Consider the following 27,828-nt stretch of genomic DNA (forward strand, 5'->3'; position numbering starts at 1 on the left):
TTGAGTCATGGATTGACCATGCAGATCATGTATGTCAGTGATCAAGGTTTGGTTTTCTAGGGGGTGAGGGGGAAGTTTGGTGGTAGGTTAGGTTTCCTTATGTTTTAGCTTTCATGTTTTTCTGATTCTGCACTGCTTTAGTGTGTAGAACTTCTGAACTCCATATTAAGGGACAGTAAGCTCTCTTCACAGAGTAGGTAGACAAAACAATTCCTTTTCCCGCTTGGGACCGAGAACAACCGACCCAATTTCAGGCCCAAGAGCATAAACAACAGTGGACTGAAGAGAGAAAAACAAGATGGGACTTATAACCTAAAGCTATAGTTGGACAATTAACTCCAATAGGCAAACAGATCAGAACTTATAAAAGTGAGAGACCCTGTGACCAGTCATTCACTTTTGTGACCATTTTGGTTCATCTTGGGTATAGTGCTGGCTGGGCTCTTGTACTGCCCTATGTGCATCCATTGAGGCCTTTTAATAAATACTACTTCATTCTTTAACTCCATCTAGCCTCTGTTCTAGGTCAGCCTTCACAAGGCATCAGCAGAGTTGGGTGTTTTTATGTTTATCCTGCTGAAAGCTACAGTAAAACCTAAATGTAAAGAAAGCTAAAGAGAATCAGCATCTGCCAAAGTTAGGGAGCAATGGCAAAGACTAGGTTCTCTGCTACTGGTCAGAAACTGCAAATTCCTGCCAACTGCAACAGCAGAGAGGAGAAAAATGGAGCAGGAAGGATACAGCAGGCACAGAGACTCTGTCCTTGCTCAGCCAAACACCTCCAATAACTCTTGGTCATGGATAGGTGCCCGCCTGCATAAGGGCCTCTTGCTTGAGTTTTTTTCTGAAACTCAAGCAGCTCTGCAAATGGGTGAAACAACTGGCTCTGGGACCTTCCAGAGGCCAGCAAGGCCTTCTGAACATGGATATTACTGGACATTCTGCCTGGAGAAAACTGTAGGACCACAGAAGCTGGTAAGATCAAATATTATTTTCCTCCTCTGGTCTTTTGCTCCATCTAAGTGTGGTATGATTACAGCATTGCATTTAGTATAGAGGAAAGTGCTGCAGGATTTTGAAGGAGAAGAGAAACTGGCAATACTTTAAATAGACTGTTGCAGTATTAACTGCTCCAACCAGTTGCAAATGATACCATTGACCTGTTACATAAATGGCAGCTCAAGTCAATTCAGTTTGGGTTCTTCAAATTTGCTTTCTGCTTCTTAAGCTTTCCCTCCCATTGCACTTGATGATTTGTGTACTAAAATAATAAAAGCTGTGACCAAGTAAACCAGGCAATGGTGGATGAGTGCAGAAGTTCCAAGAATGCCACAGTGCATCCAGAAAACCCCAGGTTTATCTGCCTGAACTAAGGGAGAAGGAGAGGATTGGACTGATGACAGAATTATGTTGATCAGGGTCATGAAAAATCCTGCTGAAAAATCAGAAAAATCTGTGCTTCTGAAGTTTTATTCCAGCCTCTGAAATTACCTGAGGTGCCAGGGAAAGGGTGAGGAAGGGATGGAGTCTGTGACAGGAATGGTGGTGACCAGGCTTAGGTGTCAGCTGAGACTTGTAAAAAAACCCTGGTCATTCTCAGCTGTTTGGATTGCTTCCTGAAGGCATGGATGTATGTGGGCTTCAGAGCAGGCAGTATGCATGCGTGCATGAGAACTGCTGCACTAAGACATCCTCCTAACACAGGATGAAGGGAAAAAATTCTGCAGGTGAAAGTCATTTGGTTTGTTTGCAGATTTGCTCTGTGTATTCATTCTCTACAGGTGTGAATATTCACAGTTCTCTCATGGCAATAAAAGCACACTTCAATTCTCTCATGGAGCTACCAAATGTATTTTTAGATTATTAACTTACTGCAATACTCCCAGCTCTGAGAAATCAAGAGTCTTGTTGAGAAGCACCCTCTGTTCATAGCTGATGGAGTGCTGTGTCCTCCAATCCAAAAAGAATCCCACATGCTGCCCTCCCACCCACAGAGAAATGTAACCTGGTGTTTTTCACACTGCTGAATGTTTGTTGCTGGCAGTACTGAAGGTGTCTGTTCCTTCAGGCAATGGGGCATTGTGGGGCTGCCTTTGTGTATTTTGTGCCTCAACCCCCATTTTTCCAAGTTTTCCTCCCCCTTCCTCCTTTCCCCTCACTTCTTCTGTAGGAGACCTCCTTGCACAGACCCTTTCAGGCCCTGTTTTTCTTTACTTTGCTGGTTCATGTACGACATAAAATGGCCATTATGTGCCATACTTACATCTGGCTACCCACCTCACTGGGAAAGCTAGGAACCAGGCTGACAGTGTTGTTCTGTACCTTCTGACCTGGGTGATTTATTCCCTTTCCCACTCACTGCCCTGGCATCTTAGTTTTTCACGTTCCTTACAACAGGGACTCAAGCCAAGCAAATGTTTATTGGGACCAATGACCTAAAACTAGCTCCTAAATGAATCCTCCTCCTCCTCCCAACCCTTGGCAGCCCTGCCCTCCTTGGCAACTGGGAAATCCCCTGCCACGTGTGGTATGCTGGGAACCTCCTGCAAGAGCTCTCCTGCCATCTCAGGCATCTTTCGGAGATCCTGCTTTGGGAGGAGCGGATTGTGACTGCTGAGGGCTGATCCTCAACAGGGAAAAAGGTGAGGGTGTTTCTGCCTTGCTTCTGAGGTGAAATTACATCACAGGCAAGGTCATGTGCAGTTCTTGCACGATCACCAGTTGAGATAAACCCTGCAAGAGAGACAAGGGATGAGCAGTGAGCTGCTCTGGCTACACAGGGCGGCTGCTCACTGTGAGCCAATGCAGGACTTCCCTGTTTTTCCCAAAGCAATGCTCACCTTTAGCAGGGTGCTGTGGCTGCCACAGAGGCTGGAGACTGTGAATCCAAGTCACCCTGTAAATAACCAGCCTAGTCCTTTTATACTGTCTGACCCTTGATATTTAAAGTAAATTATCTCACAGTGCAAAAAAAAAAAAAAAAAAAAAAAAAGTAAAGCAGTTTGTGAGCACTATTTTTTCTGATTTCTTCTTTCTGATCTCTGTGAAGGAAGAGGAAAATAAAATGTTACCTGATATTCTTCAGACTGGTTCAACTTAATCTCACGGCTGTTGGGTGTTGGTTTTTTTTTTTTTTTCCTTTTTGGATTTTACTTATCTAGAAATTTCCTCTGTTGAATAATCATCATGTGTGTTATTCTCCTTTCTCCAGTTCTGGTTGTTCCCATGTTTGTGTGCCTTGTGGTTCTTTCTTAAGCAGCTACAAAGTTTTTTTTTGAAGTCATTTCCTCTCACTGAATTCAAATAATTCCTGGTCTTTTCAGATAAGGAATTTAAATGACAGAGAAATGTACCCTCTGCAGCAGATGTGCTATGGAAGAAAACAGGTCCCATTTTAAAATGGATCTGGACCCAAATTGCAAACATAATTTCTAGGAGTTGTCTAGGTTTGCAAAATGTAGCTCATCTCACACTGCAGTTTGCTAAAAAGACATACAAAAATATGTTTCATTATGGAATAAGGCAAACATTCAAGTTTTAACACACACACTGTGTCTGATGCCCTCAGAGAGGGCATCAGGACTTGGGCAGATCTGAGCTTTGCAGATCCCATTCATTTCTAATCCTTAACACTGAAACTGTTCATCCTTTACCCTTGTGGTGAGGCACGTTCTTTGAATAATTTACCCTGTCCAGATGCAAAATGAACTCAGAAATCTGACTTCATTTCTCTATTCTTGGCTGTTACAATTCTGTTCTTTTTGTTGGTGGTGGTGTCTTGTGCCAGTCTCCCTTCCCTTCCCTGCACTGCCTGCCTCCCCTTTGCTGCCAGCTGACCTTTACCCTCATCCAGTGGGATTCCAGTGGGATTCCAGTGGGATGTCCTGCTGCCCAGTGCTGCTGGACTCCTGGGTTGCACTGGGGATGTACGAGACACCAGTGTCAAATGCTCCTTGGTGCTGGCTAAGGTTGACTCCTGGTTAACAGCCAGGTTGGGAACTTGCTTAATCCTGGTTTTTGCTTAGCTGAAAGTATCCAAAATGTTGTAGCTGTGGCTTGCAATACAACGTACACAGGGTACTGCCCTGAGTCAGGCAGGCAAACGAAACTGGCTGAAAATGTTCAAGCACTGCCATGTGTTTAAGCACCCTGATTCAGGGCACAGTGCCAGTGCAGCAGGAGCAGGTCTGCAGTGTCCCTTTGGCCTAATTTCTAATTTTTGTAACCATGGGAATGTTGTGGGGCAGTCTGAGGTTCTCCCCTTGCCTTATGGCCAAGTCATTGCGAGACTCTGTGGCGCAAAGAATGGGAAAATACTGGTTCTCATACAGCACTCATAATTGGCCCTGGCTAACAACAATTCCAGAGTTCAACAAACATGGTTTTCTCTCTCAATTTGTATGCCAGTTGCCATGGTAAGCAGGAAGCACAACCCAGGCATTTTCCTAAAGGGAAACTGAAGTCATGAAGGAGGTAGGAAAGGGAGTCAAGCCCTGAGTTCTGCTGCTGAGTAGGAAAAAAAATATTTCATTTAACCTGATGATTCATCTGCCTTTTAGGGAGAACAGTGATCAAGCTGCACTGCAGACACATCCACTGAGGCTAAAAGCACAAAACACTCCTTTTTTTTCCCCTCTCTTTGATCCCAGGATGGAATAAGGAACACATAATACCAAAATTCACTTCCATGCTGCAGCTCAGAGATTGGCTCAATGAGAGTCAAGGAACTAAATTAATAATTTGTTTAGGTTCTTGCTTGTCCTTTACAAATCAACAGAAGTGCCTACACGATGCATCAGCAGCCTTCATAGTAACGTCTCCTGTTCCAGCCTGGCTTCTGCTGCACAAGAACTGGGAGCACAAAATTTTTTCAACTTTGTGCTCTACTCTGCAAAGCTCTACCCTGCATTGCTCTGCATTATCACAGGCAAGGCAGAATTCTGCAGGAGATGTGCTAAATATGAGGACATGATTGCACATCACTGAAACTTCAGCCTGGTAGAACTAGCAATGGTAAGAGGAAAGATTATTTTACCCTTGAAAATATTAAAGCATTTCAGATAACAGCAATTCCACAGAAATCTCCAAGCCCCCACTTCATTTTCAGAGCTGCAGAGCAACTGCAGCTCCCACAACCTCCAATCAGAAAAGTGTGTGGTCAGGGCCTAACCTCCAGTCCCCACCATCAAAGCCCACACAAACACAGATCAGTGCCGTGGCCACTCACAGAACAAAAGAGGGGCTCAAACTCTGTGTCAGAGGACAACAAAAGCATTTGCACTGTATTCATAAACCAAATTCAGAAAAAAAAATGGAATGTTCCACAACATCACTAGGGCACAGATCTGTTTTTATAAAAACTCCAGTTTAATCTCATGGCTGAGACCTGGCAAAACATCTTTCTTTTGTGGCTGTTGTTTTCTTTCTTTTTTTTTTTTTTTTTTTAAACAATCACACAGAGAGGCAGGCAAGTCCACACAGAGGAAAAAAAGCTTAACAAAACTGCAATTCATCAGAGCTAGCAGGAAAAATAATCACAAAACCAGGGCCAGTGGGATGGAGACAGTCCTCTTCATAGTGTCCAGCTTCCAGCCCTTCTCTTGACCTGGCAGCAAATAACATTCAAAGGGAACTAGTGCCTGCAAGCACAAGATCCAAGGTCTAGACTGCTGTATGGAGCCCTCAGAAAGTTCTTGCCTTCTGCCATCCTTCCTTTCTGGGGCTGTTAAAGTCTTACTCCATCTCCAGTCCAACTCATGGGAAGTTTTCCATTCCCTGCTTGGAGCATAATTAATTACCATCAGTAAGCCTTTACATCAGTTAGGAGCAAGCAAAGGTTAAACAAAATAGGGATCATCCCTAGAGATTTTTATTCTTTTTTTTTTCCAGAGATGGAGAGAAGCAAAAAGGACAACTGCAAAACCTGGGCATGCCTCAAAGGTTGTATGTGCTTCAGTAGATTGTCTGCATTTTCAAGGCCTGGGGAGAAGCTTGTGGTGGAAACTAAATCAGCCCTCGAACTCTGGTCTCCCCTGGTCTTGTCCCTCCTTTCCCAGGACAAGATCCTTCTCAGGAAGGCACATTCAGGCCTTCTGCCCACCACAGATTACCCAGAACTAATTAGTTTCTCTGTGGGCAAAAAGCCACTTGATCTCACACTCTCAGTGCTGCAAACCTAGCAGCAGAAAGCAGTTCCATGCATCAGCCCAAGCTTCACAGATGTGTAAAATACTATTTAGGCAATTCCTTCATGTTAATTACATTTCCTTTTTAAAATACATTTACATAGAATGATCTTTTATATATATATATATAGGTTGATATACATATATATATATATAAAATTTTAAAATATTCACCATTCCAGGTGTTTCAGAATCCATAAAGAAAGAAAAAAATATTTTGATTGCACCATTTGGACGCTGGATGAGGGAAAATGTTGCAGACTTCACAGATGCTCTCTAAAACAGACTTAAGTTCCTCTGAAGCTCTAAAGGTGAAACAATAAGTACTTCAGTCTTTCTACAGTGATAGCATGAGATGGACAGCCCAGAGGGCTGGGGTTTATAAGGTAAAATATAACCTTCATTTCTGTTTACTCTCGTGCCAGCGAGGCAGCTCCCACACAAGCTAACATTGTCCATGTCCCTCCTTTCCATCAGGGATTCTCACCTTTGCCAGCTCAGCCCTTTCACTCTGAGATAGTTTAAGAGAAGCTGCACCAACTGTCTGACTACATGGGAAAAGAAATTTACTCACTCTTCTTCCACTTGTAAAAGCCCACAGGCAACACATGCTGGTGATATTTTGTCATGTCTGATACTGGGGCCATCTGCAAACTGGGCAAAAGCCTTTACTTTTCACAGTCTCAGGAGAACTGAAATGTACTGCAGGGTCTCTGAAGTGATCCTTGTGGAGCTGCAGATGATGAGCAAGTCTGTTTAGGAAGGTCCTTTCAATAATAGCAAGAAAAATCAGCTTTGCTCACCTGGGCCAGACTCATCTCCCATAAATCCAATCTATCCTTCATCATAATGCTTCACAGATAAATGAAGGAAAAACAGAAACAAAGCCCCCAAACAAACAAACAAACAAACACAATAAAAACCAAACCCAAAACCAAGGAGAAACAAACAGAAGAAAGAAGAAAATCCTTTCTCAAAGAGACCTGGTCTGACCCTGAAACTGACACTGGGGATGGCTTGGTAAAGCTGGATCTCAGGAAGCTCCTGCCACCCAGCCAGCACCATTCAGAGGGAGGTGGCGTCTGTCTCCTGGCCCTGCCCGTGTCCCAGGCTCTGGCCCTTCAAGCTGACTGCAGGCACCAGTATCAGCATGGACCCAGCATCAAACTTTACAGACTCTGCAGAAAGCTGAATCTGGAGCTGAGAACAACAGGGCACCTTGCAACTAAGAACATGCTTTCATCTCTGCAGGACCTGGGGCTATATTTTAAGTGTTGCGGATACATCAGCTGGAGATGAAATTGTAGATAAGCAATGGGATCAAGCAACAAAATAGAGATATCATTGCAGCATCTCTGCTTAATTAAAATCCAGGACCCAGATCTGAGTTCAAATTCTGAAATATCCTTAAAAAGTATAGTCTGGATACAGATCTTACTTGAGGCTGATTTTTAATATCAAGCAAAGATTTCTAATAATTTTCTCTTGCAGGAGTTTTACCACCTATGCCAAAAGCAGTATTACTTACTGGAATGCTGTTAAGAGTTGAGACAGTGTATTATATACAAATTGCCAGACCTCATTTCTTGTTCATAGATCAGCTTATATGAGAATAAGGAGGTGAAAAAAATGGTTGTAACATGCCAAGGTTTCATCACATTTTCTTTTCCTTCTGATGCATTACTTTGTGAGCTTCTCTAGCTTCCTTCCAGCTGCCTTGGCAGTCAAAACTTCTAGGACCTGAGAGACTGTAAGTCCTTGTCCAAAGCAAACTCTTTTGTTGATGCCAAAAATCCTGGGCATCATTTCCACAACTTTTACTTCCTCTAAAGCCTTACCACAGTACCTTGTATCACACCTTCCCTTTGTCATTAACCCAGCCATGGCGATCAAAAGCTCTCTCATGAGGCAATGCCATGTATATGCAGTGTGGAGCTGTGCTAACTATGAGGAGCATGAAGGACTGAAATTTCCCTAGTTTTAATAAGAGGCTGCACAGGCATATTATGGTCTGAGAGTAAAATAATACAATTGTCATGAAGCTGCATATTCTGGGCCTGCTGTCCACAGCTTGCCCAGGTAAAGCATAGGCTGCTGCCCGTGAAAGAACATGGACCCAAACAAGAACTCCAGGCTCTCATCTGGTTTAATAATTTCCCTCAACAAAACTGACAGCACAGACTTAGTTCTCTGCTCTGTTCCCATGTGGTACTGTACACAAATGAAGAGTGCAGCGGGGAGGATCAAAGACTGCAGCTTGTGACAAGGAAAAGCCCTCTTGTTTTTCACATTCCCTTTGAAAATGGAAGGAGAAAATTCTGCTGAAGATGTATTGCTTGTGTTTGCGGGCCCATAACTTCTCAAAAATACTCTGGCATATCTCTCCTTTTGCAATCAGAGAGTTCAGAGAAAGCACTGCATGGGGAGGCTCAGGGCCCTCCAGCCACAATGGCACTAATAAAGTGACACAGTCTGCACAGACCAGGAGCTCATGGGGTGAGTTTGCTAACCACTGGAAATTGCCAGCACTTCACAAAACAAAGCCCTAAACACACGTCTTTTGGGAAATTCTGGCTGACACTCATTGTGGTGGCCATAGCGCTTCCTAAGAGTTTACTGCTTAAACTATAGTCCATCACAGCCACCTGAGGGCCTGCAGACAGACATCTCCAGGAATGATGGCCCCTGCAAGCACATTACAGGGACAATCTCAGTGCTGGCAGCAACACCTGTGTTCCCATCTCCTCTCTAGTCACCAGTGACTCTTAAATTGCAGAGACAGCACAGGCTGTACCTGACTTTGCCATCACCCACAGTCATACATCAGGCAATAGATGAGCCTGTGGTGAATGCAGAGTTAGAGGCTTTATAAAGGAAGCTTTAATTCTATTCCCATGGCAGCTGTTGCATATCTGAACACGTATTTGCCTGTAACATTAATGTTTCCTTCAGGAGAGAGTTTAATTCACTTCAAATCCCCCTCTCAGGACTTGTTCATGATCTGTTCTGCAGTCCCACAAATCATCCTCTTTACCATACTCTTAATCAATCTGAAAGCACTGAGGTCCAGGGAGGTGGCAACCAGCCACACTCTCAAAGAAACAGTGTAAAATCATAGGAGAGAAAATTTAAATGGAGAAGAAGCACCTGGGGACATGTCACCCAGTGGCAATGAAAGACCAAGGGTCAGAGTTATGTCAGTCAGGGTGCCAGAGGGCAACAGCCCAAGGACGTAGAGATAAGGAGATCCTCTTGTTTTTGTCTGCTGTTGGCAGTGTGGAGCTCAGCTGGAGACAGCTGCAGAGGCGTCATCTGGCTTTAAGCAATGATGAAAATGGTTGATACTGGCCTTTGGTGTGACCTTGCCTTGGCTTTCAGTGCTTTCAGCCTGAGGGGTCTCCACGCTGGGCAGCCAGCTGCACACTCATTCCTCACCGCACCCGCCTTATGTGCCCAGGGAAGGAGAGACTGAGCACTCAAACTCCTGAGCAAGACCTGGAAGACTGAAAGAACAACTAGGCCTTTCCTGTCCAGCTGCCTTCATTCCAGCCCTTGCACAGGCTGGAAAGAGCACATCTCTGATGCAAGGAGAGAGCTGGAGGCAGTGTCTTCAGGTTGTGTGCTTATCACTGAAACACCCTTGGGTGCCTCACGCCCTGTGTGATTTGCTCATGCCAGCTTCACCTTCCTCTTCAGCTACCCCCAGCCTCCTGCACTGTTTATGTACACTGTGTAAATCAGAAAGTCCTTCATTGGAGTCTGGGAAACAATGGTAGGAGGTCCCAAACATCTGGACTTACCTCCTCAGCAGATGTTGTGCCTTGCACCCTGAGCTGCAGTGTTTTGTAACAATGTTTCCTCTCAGCTCTATATCATAATTATACAGAGATTTACTTTTCCTTTTTTCCATAGGGAGGATGAGACTTTCACAGGGCTTGTTAGAGAACAGGTGTGAGAAATGCAATTCTCTGGGACTGGCTTACCATTAAAAAAAAACAGACAGTGAGGGACTAGGCAGGAGCAACGAGGGGAATGAAAAGCAAGACAAAGATACCATGACCTTCCATAGCAAAAGCTTTGCAGGAAACCGTAAAGGATTCAGGTCCATCTTGCACAGAATAGTTTTAACAACAGCAAAATGGCAACAGAGTTGGTCTTGGACACTCCCATTCCAACCATCACGGAAAAGGAATAGGAGGAGCAGCTGCTACTCAATCTGCCTCCCACTTCGTCCATCCAGGATCACGGAGCGCCTCTGGGGCTGGTAGAAGCAGCTGGTGGAGGTCTCCAGTCTCTGGCCGTTCTTGGGGATGGTCATTTTGTTCCGCAGCGTCACGCCCGCGGGGTCGGACAGATCCCCACAAATGGGGCTCAGGGAGGAGCTCTGCGTGGGGCTCCTGATGGGCGACAACAGCACCCTGGAGTCTGCTGAGGACGCGGGGTGGTCCATGATGGGGAAAGGGGGACTGAAGAGAATCAGGCTCTGGGGCCTCCCGGGCCTAGATCTGTACGAGGGTTTGGAGAACCCCGATGGCCTCTCTATCTTTGAAGACTGTGGGTTATCTCCAGCTGCCTCCGCGCCAGAGGTGCGCTTTCGGCGCAGAACGGGGGCATCCAGAGCAGGGTGGTGACTGGACTGAGACGGCTCCAGTGGAGAGCCCAGGCTGCCATGCCAAGGGCAGGCTGAGTCCTTTTGAGCAGGGTCACTGTTTTCTTTCTCTGCTTTGGCTTTCTTCTCTGTCAGCGGGCTCTTGGGGGCTTCCAGGTGGCTCCATGGCACCCGTGGAGCTGGCCTGATGGCCTGCTTGGCCTCTGATTCCTTCTTCTCAGTGGCTAGAGCAGCGTTCTGAGCCTGCAGGGGCTGGGGGATCTGGGTGTACTGAATCTTGGGTGGTATCACAGGCACTGCTCTAGCCTGGCACATCTTAATCATGAAGGAGGTCCTGACTGCTGACACGCTGACGGGGGCAGAGTTACGACGGCCGGTGGTGGCGTGGGCCACTGCCAGGTAATCCAAGTCTAGATCCATGGGGGCATTGAAACGGGACCCCCAGGGAACACCCCGAGCGGCAGCAGGGCAGTGTGTCGGCAGGGATGGGACAGAATCACTGCTCTTAACTTCCTTCTGCCCATACAGGAGGTTCCCAGGGGCAGATGGCATGGACAGGCTCTCAAACGTGAAGAAATCTGGGGCTGGGAGGAGTGAATCCAAGTTGAGGGATGAAGGCCTGGTCTTTATTTTGCGAGGTGTTTCTTCACCTTTATTGCTCAGCTGTGACTCAGCAGCAGAACACAATGCTTTGGTGACAGTCTCGCCTCCCAGGGCAGTGTCCTGAGACATGGATAACTCCTCCTTTGTGTTCTTAGTCTGTGAAGAACTGCCTGGGCTATTTTGGTGTGGGAAAGACAACTCAAGCTTTGGGCTCCAAGGGTTTTCTTTGCTCACATGCACTTTCTTTCCCTCTGTCTCTGAAAGAGGGACTCTGGAGGGTCCTGGTGCTTTCTCCCTGATAAGGGGGTACTCAGGTTTTGAGGGCTCTTCTGAAGGACTCGGGCCATTCTCATCTTGCATTACTTTGCCCAAAGCAGAGGGGGACGTGGATGGTGTTTTGGACTGCTCACAAGTCACTGAATGCAGCATGTCACCGCAGGGCTGCTGCTGGTCAGGGGCATCTATGAAAGAGAACGGGGTGGCCCACAGGCTCAGCACCGTGTCTTTGCTGTCCAGGGAGAGGCTGCGACTGAAGCGTGGCCTCAGAGAACGGCTTGTCTCTGCCCTCTGCCTCTGTGGGTGAAACTCCTGCGTCATCTTCTCCTGAAGGTCCTTAAAGGTGGGGGAATGGAGAGGGCTTGTAACCCACTGGTGATCCTCCCAAGGCTCCACAAGTTCTAAGCTCTGCACATTATCTGTCCAGGCATCCTCATCATCCTGGTCAGCAGCATCCTGGGTTCTGCTAACAGCACTGCCTTCTTTCCCCTCCTGGATTCCAGCTCCACGCAGTGCCTTGGAGGAGGGTGTGTCCCTTTCGTCAGTAGTCATTATCTCATGTTTCTCCCTCTCAGTCTGGACTCTGGTAATACCATCCTTTTCCCTCTGGAGCTGGTAAGTGCCATCTTTTTCTTTCCCTGATTCTGGACATGCTCCTTTGGAACAAGATAATCCATCACTAGTGGCAATCTCACTAAATTCTGATTGACCATGAAGTGTCCAGTCCGGGGTAGGAGTGAGACATTCACTCCTGCTCTCCACCATTGACTGCTGGTTCTTTGGAGTGGCTGAGCCCGTTGGAACTGTGCCCAGTTTGGGTAGGGCTGAAGCAGCACTCTGCTGTGCAGCTGCATCAGACTGGCAGCTGGGGAGGCTGTCTTGTTGCTCCATGCCACTGGCACCAAATAAAGACACCTGAGTTATCTGTGGTGCTCTGCTTTCAGATTTCTGCTCAGTGAGGGTGGGACTCTGCCCTGGGCCGGAGGAAAGACTTTCTGTTTGTTCTGAAGAGGAGGATTCGGAAACTGGGCTTGTCTTGGGAACAGCTGCTGGCAAGAGCAAGAGCTCCTCTTCAGGTTCAATGATTTTCAGTTCCTGCTGTATGTCTGGCCACAGCGGTTCTAGAAGGGCATTCGATGGGTCCTCCTCAGTCTGAAAAACAGACAAAATGGGAGTTCACAACTTCCCAGTAAATACCCCTCCATTTTCCCCAAACAGCCCTCCTAGAACAGCCAGGCTCCTGGATGAGCATGCTTCATGGGTAGAGAAACACAGACACACAGACTGCTACCAGTTCAAGGAAGAAAATGCATCTATAAACAAGTGGGTTTATGGAGGAGAAGGTCTGAGGTGCAGCCAAAAGGAGGCCTGGACAGACATACTGAAATAGTGGGCTGAATGAGTAGCTGGAATGTTCCAGCCCATTTCTCAGCAATTCCCATTCAGGCTCGCTTGGCCTTGCCAGAGAAAATGCATTCCCAAACTGCACACAAACTCGAATGAATAATCTATTCAAGGAGATATGCCAGCAGATCTTTAAATAGCTGTCCAGAGATGAGTATCGCTGTAAGAAACTTGGTGAAAAGGCTTTGCTAGAGATACAGAGGAGGCAAAAAATAGTAAGAATTTAAAAAATAAAATTGTGTGTAGAGAATGGGAGTAAAAAGGACTGTTCAGGCTGTCCAGGACAAATGGGACAGCAAAAATAGAAGGGGAATTCAAAGACCACGGGTCAAAATGTTCAGACATCCGGACAGTCTCACATCTGGAGAGTCTCAGAGCAGACAGATGGTACAGACTGAAATTCTACAGTTACAGGAAAAGATGACCAAAAGGGGACAGTAGGTAGTTACATAAAGGTAAATCACCACATGGAGATTTCACAGAAGTGAAATAAATCAGTTAATGATCAATTATTGATGCTGCTTGGCCTAAGTTACAGATTGAGTTTTCACAACTACAGACACACAATGAAACTTTAAACAACCTCCCAGTCACCACCACAACATGGTCCCCCACCTTTCTCATGCCTTCTTCCTTACCACATCTCTTAGGCGTGATCCTCCTTCTGTCTTAACCATCTCCACCTCCTGTTGGTCACAGCTGCCTTCTGAGGAGACATCCTTCATCTTGAGCTGTCTTTGCTCTGCTTTGTCTGCTGGGAGTGGTCCCTTATGGAATTCTGAAGTTGGTGTTTGTTCCAAGGTGGGATTCTGCTCTGAGGACTGCTGGGGGCCACTGGTGCTGCTTGTGCAGCTGCTTTGCCCACGTGTCTCCTGATTTTCTGCTGCTGGCTGTGGCGTTTCCAGGGACTCAGGTTTCCCAGCTGCCACCAGCTCCTCAGGATGAGAGCCTGGGTGAGAAACACAAACGAATGTAACTACTTGAGACTGAAAACTTGTGCACTGGGACATAGCAGTGCTGCCACGAGCCAACACCAACTAACAAAGCTGGAGAGCTCTCTCCAGGCACAACCACATGTTTTGAGGTCACCCACTTCCCCAGGCTCCTTACTGCAACAAGCACCACTCTGACCTGCTATCAAGCCAACACCCACCCTGCTATGGGTTAGTTTCTCTCCTGCCACAAGCTCAAGCTGGAGTAACCTCCACACCACCAAGCTGCAGGGCACTTCCAGCAGCCCAGGTGAGGATCCATGCCCCCCTCCTTAACACAGCTTACCTCTGGATGCTGCCAATGGCAGAGCTGCCCCCAGCTGTTTCTCCTTGCGCTCCACTGCCTGCCCTGTCCTGGTGTGGATCCCTGGCTCCAGAGAAGAGGAGCTCGTGCTCTCCACCACGGAAGACAGCTCCTCTAGGCTGGAAAGAGAATGCTTCTCCTTGGTGGGCAGGCGGCAGGGTGTGCTGTTGGTGCTGATGACCGCCGATACCCTCAGCGGGACAGAGACAGCAAACGGCTCCGAGATGTTCAGGGCTTTCCTCTGGTGATGAGGAGAGGCCTCCAAGGGAAAGAGGCTGCTTGGGAAGCCTGACTTGGTGGCTGTTTCAGAGGTGTAGAACATGAGCACTCCTTTGGCTGCAGTCTGCTCGTTTTCAGCATCCTCTGCTACCCGGAAAACCTTCAGCTGCTCCGGGGCTGACTTCACCTGCGGCATGCGGGGAAGACCTCTCTCCCCACCCAGCTCTGAACTTCCTCTGGCCCCCATGGCAGATCCTTCCCGCTCCCACTCATTCTCCTTGCTGAGGTCATATGAGCTGCCTGTGCCTCCTGTCCTTATCTTGGTGGGAACAAAGAATCCTCCAGTAGTCACTGACCGCTTGAACCTGCTTTTGTCATCCTCTCCTAGAGATGGGAACAGAGAAGCGTGTCAGTGGGAAGCAAAGAACTAGCAAACAAACTTCCTCTGTGAGGAGCCCTCCTCAATCCCTCCAGGGATGAGTCCTGCCCTGCTGAACCCTCAGATTTCCCCAGATAGATGAAGCCAAGTGGCACTGAATGCTTTCTATGCTCTAGCCTAGGGCTTCTTTCAAAACAGGCAGGCAGCACAGGACTGAATGCTCTCCAGTGGAAACCAGCTCAGACTTTTATTAGACACCCTTCTCCATTCAATGCAGCCAAGTCTGGGGCTATCACATAGTGCCCACAATGCACACACCAGGCTTTGTCACCTTTTTGTAAGCCTTTTTCACCTCCAAATGGGATTTTTGTGCCCAGAATAACCAAGAAAGAAATCAAAGCAGTCCAACTGCCAATAAAGATGCAGCTAAACACAGAGGTAACTCTCAGGTGGATGCACTGAGATAAACAACACAGAAAAGAATAAAAAATGCACACACACAGAGGTGGGGACACACATCAGCAGCCATGGCATAAGTACAGGAGGATACACAACCTGGTGAGATAGACACAGATTGCTCATCCACTGAGGGTGGTGAGACTCTGGAACAGGCTGTCCACAGCAGCTGTGGATACCCCATCCCTGGAAGTGTTCAAGGCTTGCTCAAGTATTGGTACCACCTGGTGCAGTGGAAGGTGTCCCTGCCTGTGGCAGGGGTTTTGGAACTGGGAGATTTCTAAAGTCCCTTTCAACCCAAACCATTCTGTGATCCATGCTGCTGAGAATGCAGAGCTGCAATCCTTCCCCCTACAGTACAGGCAGGCTGTGGATGTCTCACCTTCCACTGGCAGGGAGCACAATGAGTCCATGCTCTTTGCAGGCCGGATAGTTGCTTTTTCTGTGGAAAAAGAGTTGTGGAAGCAGGTATCAGACCCTGTGGCTTTGCAGGCTTCAGCCCATAAAGATCAAAGGCTGCATACATATAGACAGGCATGCCAGGCAGACATTTTCCATTTCCAAGCATTCCCCCATGTATCTACACCACATGGCCTATTACCCACAACACTTGTCCACACAGCTGGGGATCTGCTAGTGCTAACAACAGCTTTGCACCTGCTGGACATGTGGAGAGCTATACTTAACCCAGACAGACAACACCACCTCCACTCTGAAGCAGTTAAGCATCCCCAAAGCTGCCATGAGCCACTCCCCTCCCCGACTTAGTCAGGCTATTGGTTGTGGGGGACTTTTTAACTAAACTGACATAAATGCCTTATCACCTCTCATTCCTGATAGCAAATGTTGGGTTATTTTTACGTTGCACTCCCAGCTCTTTTGCTGATGTGAGCATACCCTGCCTACAGCAAGAACTCTGGGAAATTTCTGACGGCAGTGAGACCTATTTTGCTGGCCATCCTCACTGGACTTGCTTTTTCAGAAACAAGCTGTTGTTTGTCACTATGCACTCTACAGGTCTGTTCCTGAGAGGCTTTGGAAGCTTGTAGCTGTTACTGCTCTGAAAAAGGAAGGGAGGTAGGGAAATGTAGCTGGCAAGGAAGACAAGTTAGTCTCTGGCAGCCCAGAAAGGGCCCATGGAGATCTGGAAAATGTCTGGGAGTAAAGTTTGCTGTTTACAGAGTTGCACAAAGTAGGTAAAGCAGAAAGTCAGCAGGCTTGTTGGACTTCATTTGTTTATATAATTGAGGCTTCTGGCTCTGACTCTCACATGAGCATAGTTCGAGAAACTCCAGCTACTTTTTACATTTATATGGAGTCCTGGCTACTTTTTATGTTCATAGGACGTGATGTCTTGAGCACTGTTTCCACTTTCCAGAAGGAACAGAATTCAAGCTGGGGAGCTGTGTAAGTCACATTTTATGTGACTTACAGATTTGTGTGCACAGACTGAAGCTGTGCTAAAGCATGTGCTGAGTTTCAGCAGCAACTTCGTCTGTTCCCTCACATGAGGCTGTAAGCAGAGAGCACTGAAAAATGTAACCCAGCAGCACAGAAAGGCACTGCTTCAGTGCTGAAAACTCTGCACAAGGCTGTGCATCTGTGTGTCCTGCTGGTGAAGGTGTCCAGCCCCCTGCCACTCAGAGCTGTCCTTGGAAGCCTCCACGATCACTGGGGCTGCCATCCTTCCTGGGCCTCCTTGAGCTAGCGCTATTCTGGGACAGAGTATTCCTTATCAAAGTGAGAAGGTGATCCTGTGATCAAAATAGGATAGAGAGCTATTTTGAAGTCTGTCATGGCCACACTGTGTGAGGCCATCTGTACATGCAAAACATGGGGAAGGCAGGGGTCCAAAAAGACTGGATCCAGTATTTGGCTTCACACTCATTTCTGATCCGAATGCAGCCCCTCCTATATGTGGTGGTAGCTAATGATGCCAATATTAAATGTTTTATTTGAAGTCCTACAATGTTAGGCAGTGGTCCTCCAAACACCAGCTCCTGAAGTCATGAGATTTTATAAAGAAAAAAATCCACTTTCATCTCCCTATAGAAAACAATTCCTTGACTTGGAGATACTAAAAAAAATCTGGAACATATAAACCCAAAACATTTCTTTATGAATTCAAAATAAAAGGGCATGCTTTCTTTTTAAGATTGTGATTACTTTTGAGTCAAGTTCATGATTTTTAGAGCTTGAGTCATCATTTCTTAACACTGGGAATTGGCACTGCCATGTGATTTTCTAGGAAGCAGAGTGTTTAAGAGATTGCAGCCCAGAAGAGGTTAGAACTTGGAATTACAGCCAGAAGAAAACACAACTTCTCTCTTGTAAATTCTGCAAAAGGAATGGCTTCCCTCAAAGTGCGGAGAGCCAGAGCTGAAGGCACTCCTGGTGCCTCAATTTTCACATAGACACTGAATGCAGTTGGTTCTTTAAAGTCCTTTAGTGGAAGGACAGCCTGGAAGGGCAGCCTAGAAAGACAGCCATGCACCCAGTGCCATGTAATGAGCCTCAGGAGACACAGACTGGCTGGGCTGGAACAGTGGACAAATCCAAACATACACTACATTTCCTACATTTCCTAGTCCCCAGACTTGACAGCTGGACAACAGGAGCCCGTTTATCAGGTACCAAAATGCAATATTTGCTGTAGCTGTCTGTCCAAGCCTCCTGGAAGGGTGTTTCTTGCCATCACAGCAGAATGTGAGAGATGTGCAGGAAACCAGGCAACAAGCAGGACCCCATTAGACGATCTCAAGTCTATGGCATTAGGGACAAGTGGATACAGGCTGTCCCATGCTACCAACAACACAGGAGAAAGCCTCAGAGAGAAGCATTCAGCTGTAAAGTGTTTTCTTACCAGAGAGCTTCTGTGCCCTTACAAAGACACTCCCATTTCGACTCAGTTTAGACTTTGATTCTGAGCCAGAACGGCCCAAATTAAATATTGACTTCCATTTCTTGGACTTGGTGGATAATTTCCTCCTGGAAGGAAAAAAGGCTCAGATGGTCACCAAACCTTAGAGACTTTTGTCTTTTTAATGCCCTCCAAAGGCCTCTGAGCTGTCTCCCCTCAACACTTTCCATTTTTTTCTTCTCACACCTCTTTTAACTCTAAAGCTTGCAAAGCATAGCCATACAACCAACCCTTGTTGGCTGCATAGGTAGCAATCACGCTGTACTGATTTATCTGTACTGCTGATTTAACTATTTCATGGATGGAAAGACACAAAGACACCTAAGCCTTCAGATAGTTAGTTCTGGCATCATGCTACAGCAACAGTGATTGAGCAATCAACCATGTTTGTCTCCAGAAAAGAGTGGTTTTCAAGGCTCAGACTATCCTGAAATAAAGCAAAAAAAATTGCTTTTTTAACAGGTTTTAATGACACAATGTATTATAAATTCCAGGGAACTGATGGAACTGCTACCATTTCTCAGTGCACAAAGTTATGCTTTAAAGACCATGTCTTATGGCAAAAATAAAGGGATTCCTTAACTAGAACTAGCTATTAATGCTTCTCAGGCCAACCTTAATTTAATCACAGGTGTTGAATATATAACACCTGTGATGAATGTGCAAGTATAATGTACTAACCAAACAGGAGGAGGTTTAAGGGAATTAAATCAATTTCTCATAACCCTCAGAGGAAGTGGGACACCGGTTCCCTGAGTCTCTTTGGAAATCCCAGCTTTTGCAGAAAGAAGCTTCTTGTCCTAATGCAATTTTTTCCTTGTATACATATTTCTTTGTGAAGATCTGTTTCACTTCCTTCATTCTCATTCTGACCCCTCCTTCAATCTCCCCATCTTTCAGAGCAAGAATTCTCTTAGCTCCCTGTCCTGCTCTCCACACTGGGCTTTCTATCCCCATATTTCTGCTTTTCTTTCTGATCAATACACAGAGAAGTACAAATCAGGCCTACAAAGGAAATTAATATTTGGGGATAGGACTTTTCAAATGAGAAAGGAGAAGACACTCTAGAGGGACAAACATATTTTTGTCTTAAGCTGGTTACCCTCTTGCCAGTTTTCTCTTAGATGACTCCTTTTTGCTTCAATATATCAAGTGCCAATAAATATCTTTTTGTTCTGGTGCTTTCTGGGTCAGCAGATTAATGAGCCTCCTGCTGCAGAGGCTATAATCTATCTGAACCAGGCAGTAGAGTGGCCATATATTAACAGTTAGATAGACCAATAGATAAATACTTATTCTGGGCAGCTGTGCCAACAACTGCAGCAACCTCAGCTGCAATCAGACTCTTCTCCTGGCAGAGACATAGCTGGCACAGGTGCCACTGTGTAAATATCTCTCCATGCTGGGACTGAAAATGAGCCTTCCTGCTTGGCTGCAATTGCAGAGGAACCAGGAGAATGAAGAATCTGGAGCAGGTCAGTGGCACCAGGCGTGGCCTGGACCAGCCACCAGCAGGTGGAACTCGTAGATGAGCAGTGCCCCACCCTGCTCCACGCTCATCCCGTGTTTAGCCAACTTCTGAGCTGGCACAAGGAGGCAAAGACAACTCATTCCTCCTGCAGGAGGTCTGTGAGGATCTCCCTGATGGAGAGAGGAGAGCTAGTGAAGCTGTGAACCCAGCTCCTGAAATACTTCTCAGGAGTAGCTCTGCCTCTTTTGAGGACACTGAATTTTCTTTGTGTAGGGACAGTAGATTCAGATGAGTGCAGGTGTGGGGGTATCACATTAACAGAAGGATCATGCCCAATCACACTGGGGAACCTGCACTTTTCTGTTTGTGCTTCACACTCCTCTTGGCACTTACTTGCTGTCAGGAAGGTCAACAACTGTGTGGAAGAGGGACCCAATTACAGGCACGATTTCAGGCAAGCTGTTCTCCCTCCTCTCCTTCCGAGCAGGATGGGATGCAGACAGACTCCGTGCCTGGGCTTCTTCCAGGCTCACCAGTTTCATTGGCAGGGAGGCCGAGGGGAGGGTCAAACTTTTCACAACTGATGCACTCTCTGAAAAACAAGAAAATACATTCCAGCCTGGGGTGAGGAGAGATGAGAGCAAGAGCTTCATGACTTTATTTGACTGGAACATCTCCTGTGGAGGGGGGAAAGAAGTGGCACGTGCAGGGAGAAAGGCTTTTTGTCAGATAAGCCTTTCAGCTCCCCAGCAACCTTATCCATCTGAGAACATTCCCAGCAGGGGCTATGCTTGCCAGCCAAAGGCTGGGTTGTGTGGATTTGCTTCCTCTGCTACACACACTTCTGTGTGAAGGAGGTGTCTCTGAAAACCACCAGGATTCACACATTCCCTTTACTCCTCCCTCACTCCCTTCCTCCATCTCACCCCCACCCTCCCCCAATTTTGAAGCGGTTCACTCCCTGATCCCAATTTGGTTCTTTCTCCCACTTCCACATCTTTCTCCTTATCTTGTTGCAGGATGGGGGATTGTTCTAAAAACCAGCATTACTTTAACTTTTTAATCCATTTCCGTGACCAGAAAGCAGTATCACTGATAACCCAAAGGGTCTGTTTGTGGGGGCAGGGGCAAAGCCATGTTAAGGTAAAGATGGGCAGAATGAGCTGACACAGGGCTGCAGAGCAGAAAGGTGGATATTGCCTGAGTACTGAAGGTATCAGAAGTCTTTTGAGTGTGTAAAATGGGAAGATGCATATTTCTGCAATTACTGCAGTGAGGTCACTGTGGATCCATGCCTTCTCACTTCCCAGTCTTTGCCAACAAAACCATCACTAAACAGCAAAATCAGCATCTCTGAAGACTATTGATGTCCCAGGAAAAAATACATCTCTTTTATAAAATGTCCTCAGGAACAAGATAGAAGTTTTTGGAGCACAAGATTAATTTTTTTCCCAGGAATGCCTGGGAGTGTGACCTCTGCCTAGGGTGGAAATAGTGGCTGCAGGGCAGGTATTGATGGTATGAGGAATTGTAACTGGGGGAATCTGACAGAAGAACTGAGACTGTGGCTGATGGACTTAGAGAGAAAGTTAAGACCAATACTGAGAATCAATCAGGTGGTTCTTCCTTTTGGGGAAAGGGTTAAGCCACAGGAGATCATGCAAAGGATGAGATATAAGGCAACCTGAGAAAACACTAAAGGAGGTAGTATTGAAAAAGAAGATGTTGAAGATAGGGATGAAGAAGACAAGAGTAATGAGATATTGGGCTCAAGGTGTCTTTGGGGAAGTCTGTGGTGATAGCAAGGGTTTCTGTGCTTGTAATGTTAGTTGAAGGGAGAGCTGAATGACATAGCAAGTGACATGGGAAGTGGCTCAGGGAGGTTGCTACCAATGTTCTCTGCAGAGCTGGCTTTCCTGGTGTTGTTGAAGATCTGATCCACGTGGTTCAGGATGAACTCGATCACCAGCTGCTGCACGCGCACCTCCAGGAAAGCTGCATCCCCATTGCAGCCAACGGCCTCAATCTCCTTGGACCTGCACGAGCAAAGAGGGGCACCACTAGTGAGCATTGCCACACACAGCCCCTGGCAAGGACAGACCAGATTCCTTCCTGCAAGCAAGGCAGCTGGGATGATTTCCCCACTCTTGCTGTACCTCTTCCTCTCCTTCCCTCACAGGCCCTCATCCTCTCTTTGTCTTTTCACTCTTTTAAAAATTATTTTCTTTGATTTCTTTGCCATCTCTGCTACTTCCTTTCCCGAATGTGTTATTTTCCCCACATGGCTTTTACATTTTCAGCAGGTAAAACTGTGACTCTCAAATTCCATTCTTCTCCCTTTTTCCTATTTTAGCTATGTCAAGGCTGGGCCTGAAAAAACAACACAGGAGCCTTCAAAGGCTGCTTCTAGATCCCTACTCAGTGCTTCAATGACCTCTCAGTGAAATCCCTCAGACCCTGCTCAGGTCTTCCCCATGCCAATTTCTTCAATACTTCACTGTGTGCCCCAATAGTCTCTTCTCTGCCCCCCATGTGCTCCCACATTCTCAATCTTGCTCTCAGCAAAGGAATATTCCTTATCTTGACATGCCAAAGTGTTGCTGAAGAAATTATCTTTGGGCAATGGATCCTTTGTAAAGTTAATGACTGGTGTGTTAGATAACAGCTTGGGGCATTGCCAAGAGGATAACCCTGTGAGGAGACTGCAGTTACATTGCTTGCTCCTTTCTTTTCCTCCCTGGGACTTGTACTTATTAAAGATTGCAAAGGAAAATCAGACTTCATTGTTTTTTTTGACAAGGACAGATGTTAGAATGAAAACATCTCAGTAGTAAAGTCCCAATTTATGATATTCAATAGTGTCAACATTTGATTCATTTTCAGAACCTGCTCTGGCATTTTTGGGATTCAGAAGGGTGAGATAACTCTTTAGAGCATGCTTTTCAGGCCTGTACCTCTCTAGCCAATGTTCTCTGCCAGCCCAGGGCAACCCTGATGGCTCTGCCATCACCCCTCTCCTGCCCAGCTGCACTCTTGCACTCTCCTTGCATAGTTCATTCCTCTAAATGCAGGGGTATTGGATGGCTGGAAAGGGAATTTTGACAAGATACAAGATATTTAATTTTTTTCCCATATGCTATTTTTCCTTGTTCTGCTTAGCTCTACAACATAGCAGCCAAACCCCTGCCTGCATCTAATCCAGGCTTCTTCACAGCAGAGTGCCAGGCATAACAAACATGAAAAACTAGCTGGTGGTCTTGAGATCTGACACTGGCTGCCGTTTCAAGCCCAGCAAGCTCATCTCAATTTTGCACAAGCAGATCTGGGAACAGGTCTCTAGTATTATTGCCCTGTTTTTCTCCCTTCTGATCCTTGCTGTCTCTCACTGCCCTGCTGCAGAAGCACTGGCACCATCAAAAATGTCATTAGCATTCCCAAGTGATGAGTTAAGTTCCCATTTCTAAATCTATGCTCAACTTGCAAATAACAACTTTTTTTTTAATAAGAAACACACAAACCCACAAGCTTCCTTGGACGCTGGCAGCAAAACCTTAGATTATTCAACCTGGAAGAAAAGCTGTTTGCTCTGCTATGCTCTTCCCTTCAGTTGCTCAGCTTTTCCCCATCTTTGCATTTTCCTCAGGTCATTGAGCTCAGATGCTGCCACTCCCCACGGAACTCAGCACGGTGCTCTAGATTAGAGGAACCTCTAGTGTACCTGAGGAGATTTGGAGCCCACACCAAGGCCAGGTTTCTGGTGTGCATGTTGGTCATGTTGCTGAAGGAGGCCAGGTGAGTCAGGTGCTTGATCAGGTATTCCAACGTCCTGCAGTGGTTTCACACAAAGAAAGAAAAATGTGTCACATTACCAGTGCATGCCTGCTGGGACAGCAAGGCTCAGAGCCAGCCCTGTCCCCTCCCCAGGTGTCTGCAATGGCATCACAGAGCCCGTGGGGCAGAGGAGACACAGCACCAGCATCTGCAGGGGATGGCAGTGAATAGCTGAACAGGTGAGCTCCAGCTGGGGTGTCCAGGGGTGGGGCATGAACCAAACTATCCTGAGCATGATGGGAGCAAAGAACACGGGAGATGGGTGGAAGAGGGAATGGGATGCTGCAAAGGCTGAGCTCTTAGATCTTGCTCAAGCACCTCCAGCAGATCATCTTCTCCTTACCACACCCAGGACACTGCCCAAGGGTGCCACAGTGCTCATACTTGGGGAAGGGGGATGGTAAGAGTGCAGCAAGAACACCTTGTTCTGTCTCTAACAAAGGTTTGTTCAATGGTATTTAAATGCCAGATAAATTGTTGCCAGATTTGGAAATGGTGAGTCAGCTTTTGGAAATTGATTTCTGGAAATGAATCCTAGAGCTATTTCAGGCACTATTCCCTGATGAGGGTGAGGTCACCATGCTGATCCTCAGCACCTCTGTGGACACAGTCTTACCTGTAATGTGATGGTGGCAGCTCCTGGATGACATTTTGAATTCGTGCCAGCTGCTCATCCTCGGGAAAGCGCGACACTGCTTCCTGCAGGGGCACAAGGAAACAGTACACCCTGGCAATGGACTCAGGGGAAAAGGAAGAGGGATAAGAAGGATCACACGAGACACCCTGTCTCAGAGGGAATGCTCTCTTGTTACCCTACAGAGCTACTGGAAAAAGAAGTTTCTTTGTGTCCCCAGCACAGCAGAGATTTCATGCACTGTTACTCCAAGTCTCAGCACACCATGCCCAGACATTCAGACATGGTGGTCAGTATTTATGGGAGAGGGGCAATCAAGGACTTAGACCTTCAATTACAAATTACAGGAGGGGTTTTGGTTTGTGTTGGTTTGTTTTGCTTTGCTTTGCATGGGGTATTTTTTTGGTTCTTTTCACTTTCTTAAACTTGGTTAATGATGGATAAAATGAGAGGGGAAAGAGAGAGGTGAAAATAATGGAAAAAGCAAAAAGCAATGACAGCCCCCAAAAATAACCTGTTAAAACATGTTTTTCAAGCTGTTTTATGAGAATACCTTGAATATACATGTTCTGTATTCTTCAAAATAAACAATATTTTGACTGTCATAACAACATAGCTGAAGGGATTATTTTTGTGGGTTTGCATCTTTCATGATGGAAGAAGCCATAGCAGAATCCCTGCCCAGCAGATTAATAAACTCTTAGGCTTAGACAGAATCAAAGTTATACATCTCAGTCCTGAGCAAATGTCTACAGACCAAGAGCTCAGAAAGCCATGAGAAGCTTTTGTCAGCATTCCTGGGAGTTCACTGCATTGGCATTCATCTGTTCAGCTATTCCCTTTCAATATTTCTGCTGGGGGAGGACAAGCCACCACCAGTTCAAACAGTGCACGACTGTCTGGGAACCTCCTCCTACCCACCCGCCTGCCGCTGGGGCTTGGAGCGAGTTCAAAGGAAGATGCTGTGACCCACACAGCCAGCACAAGCTTTGCCTCCAGACAGATGTCAGCTCTGCCAGGGGAGAAAAGGAAGGAAGCAACCCTTCCCAAGCCATCCATCACTGAAACATCATGAACCTGAAATTACCACTGCTAGAGAAGCATCTTCCTGTAGCAGCCACTACAGCACCCTCTGTGATGATGCTACCTCTGCTGGTTTTGTCACAGCCCTCTTCCCTGCAGATCACTTCTCATCTGCAACCATCAGCTAACCAAACACTGCCAGAGAAGTGATGGCAGATAAAACAAGTGAGCTCACTAGTTAGGTATATATGAGATGCACATGTATTTGGTTTGCCCAAATTAAAGGCAGGTTAACTCCTTCTAGTGATTTTACAAGTGTCTGTGTGTTGGAATGTTGGGGGACACAAGACAGATGATGGACTTTGGACCTGGTTAACGTAAGAGATTTGATAACAGGATGCCTTGGCAAAAGCAAACGGAACTTTGAAAATTAGACCTGGGTTGCAAGGAGATTAAATGAAATGAGTTTACCAGAAAAAAAAATCCCATTAAACTCTGCAAGCAAGACATGTTGTTATGTGCATAAGTTTGTGTATGTGATTTTAACCTAATCATTGCAGTGCACATTACTAGTCTCCCTGAAATAGCATATAAGCGTTTGTATCCCACAATCAAATTGGATTCTGATCACCAAGTCAGTCTCCCTGTCTCTCTCCATCGCCGACATCTATGGTGCCTTAAAAAAAAAGCCCAGAAATCTGAAGCATAAGAGCTCTTGTCATCTTAATTCAATGTTTCCAGCTGAATAGCCTTGTCCAAAAATGGAGACTGAGAGAAATAAAAACTTTAACTGGTGCACCTAAAGCATTAGATTGTACACAATATTTTCTCCCCCGGTGCACATTTTCATTCCCATATTCAACCTTCCGGGTCTCAAAGACCTAATGATTAGACAGCAAGTGAATACCAGCTTCTCTGAGGTCATGACCTGTTCAGTCCTCCAAGCCACATGTCTGACCCACACGAGCTGTGCTTTGAGACCTGAGGAGCCCTGCAAAACTGCAGATTACAGCAGCAGAATACAAAATTCAAGGAAGAACCAATAATTCAATGTCCTGCACATCTGTTCATCACGGTATGAATTTATGCCATTTAAGATTTTTTTTTTAACTCCACTAGTGATTCTGGGAGTCCACAATTCATGAGCCCTTGTTAAGGAGTGGAATACAGTCCAGAGAGAGAAGGTAAGCTTGGCCTCCTAGAGCTGGTCCCTCTATGCCCAGGCTAGAACAAGCCAAGCAGAGTCAACCTATCTGTCCCCAGAAACAACCATGCATCACTAGGATACAAGATGACAATCACTTGGCAAGCATGTATAGCCAGTGAGGTCATGGCCGGGATGCTACACCTGTGAAGCTGACATAGTGATGACCAAGAAGACAACCCTTCCCTAGTCATTAAGAACTTGACTTTCCTTAGACAGAAATCTCTGAATCAGTGTGGTGACTCAGAGTGCAGCCTATCCCAGCTCAGAGCCAGCTCTGGCTCAGTCAGGCTGGGATTAGCATGTGTTCTTTATTCCTACCAGCACTCCTCTGCTGAGGTAGAGCTGCCACTGTTCCCTGCTCAGACACCCCACGCACACACATGCTCCTAGGGGGTTTTCTGCTCCTTGGGGAATTGGTCTTTCTTCTTTCTTTCCTCCTAGTATCTGACTGTGCTTCCTGTCAGCTGGGTTACCAATTATAAATCCCTTCTATGCAGGCTTACATGAATAATGGATTTTGTGGCTAAGTGGAAAAACTGAAAAGCCAGAGATTTAAAAAAAAACAACCTTTCAGGTCAACCCAAAGTGATAACATTTTGGGAAGCTGGTATAAGATTTTAGAAAACAACTGTTCAAGGTTGACCAAAAGCATCACACTCAAACATTAGTTACAGAAATGATAATTAAAATTTGGAACTATTTAACCCTTTTCTGAAAGACATTTTCTCTAAGTTAGATGTGTTGCTGTAACATTGAGACATTTCCTTTAGAAAGTACTTGTAAAAGAAACACTCAGACAGTTACAGACATGTTTTCCCTTTTGTTTTTGAATAAAGCTATTTACCAAATGTATCTACTGAAAATCTGCAAGTCATCATCCCAAAACTTCACTTTTCAGCAAACATTCTTTCCTAAAAGAAGTTTCCATCTAAATCTTAATGTTTCCTTTCAAGCATTTTTTCTTCCATAAATCAGTAGTGATAGCCAGGAAGACACCGGCCAAATTGCTCCAACAAGAATGACACTCATCAGTTACAGTGAATGGTTGAATGACACCCTGTATTTTCAAGATCCTATTCATCCTGACTGTCTCCAGCAATCCTACTCCATACCCTCAAAATCCTTTTATCCTGAGGATACAGGTCAATTTTTCAAATCTGCCCAGGATCTTCCCTGAAGATCTGATTCTACATCACCTTGAAACAAAGACCAATCTTACTTAAAATTTGGAGCAGCAAGACACCTAACATTACTGCACGGCTGTCAGGCAGCACAGCGAGCCACTCCCACCCCAAAATCCCCAGCAGAGCTGTGT

At 46.1% G+C, this 27,828-nt stretch overlaps 1 protein-coding gene across 1 annotated transcript in view; it reads right to left on the bottom strand.

The window, feature by feature from the left end:
• Positions 1-5,346: 5,346 nt before the first annotated feature.
• The window catches only part of ARHGAP31 (Rho GTPase activating protein 31), a 60,267-nt gene continuing 37,785 nt past the window's right edge, over positions 5,347-27,828 (bottom strand). The window contains exons 4-12 of the mRNA XM_063148363.1: positions 24,266-24,348; positions 23,537-23,644; positions 21,709-21,854; positions 20,212-20,410; positions 18,291-18,415; positions 15,810-15,869; positions 14,356-14,976; positions 13,716-14,026; positions 5,347-12,825 (exon numbers count right to left, since the gene is read on the bottom strand). Coding sequence (XP_063004433.1) covers positions 10,393-12,825; positions 13,716-14,026; positions 14,356-14,976; positions 15,810-15,869; positions 18,291-18,415; positions 20,212-20,410; positions 21,709-21,854; positions 23,537-23,644; positions 24,266-24,348 — 4,086 coding nt within the window. The 3' untranslated portion in view covers positions 5,347-10,392. The remainder of the gene's footprint in view (positions 12,826-13,715; positions 14,027-14,355; positions 14,977-15,809; positions 15,870-18,290; positions 18,416-20,211; positions 20,411-21,708; positions 21,855-23,536; positions 23,645-24,265; positions 24,349-27,828) is intronic.

This window comes from Melospiza melodia, chromosome 2 (genome assembly GCF_035770615.1).
Source record: "Melospiza melodia melodia isolate bMelMel2 chromosome 2, bMelMel2.pri, whole genome shotgun sequence".
Classification (NCBI taxonomy): Eukaryota; Metazoa; Chordata; class Aves; order Passeriformes; family Passerellidae; genus Melospiza; species Melospiza melodia.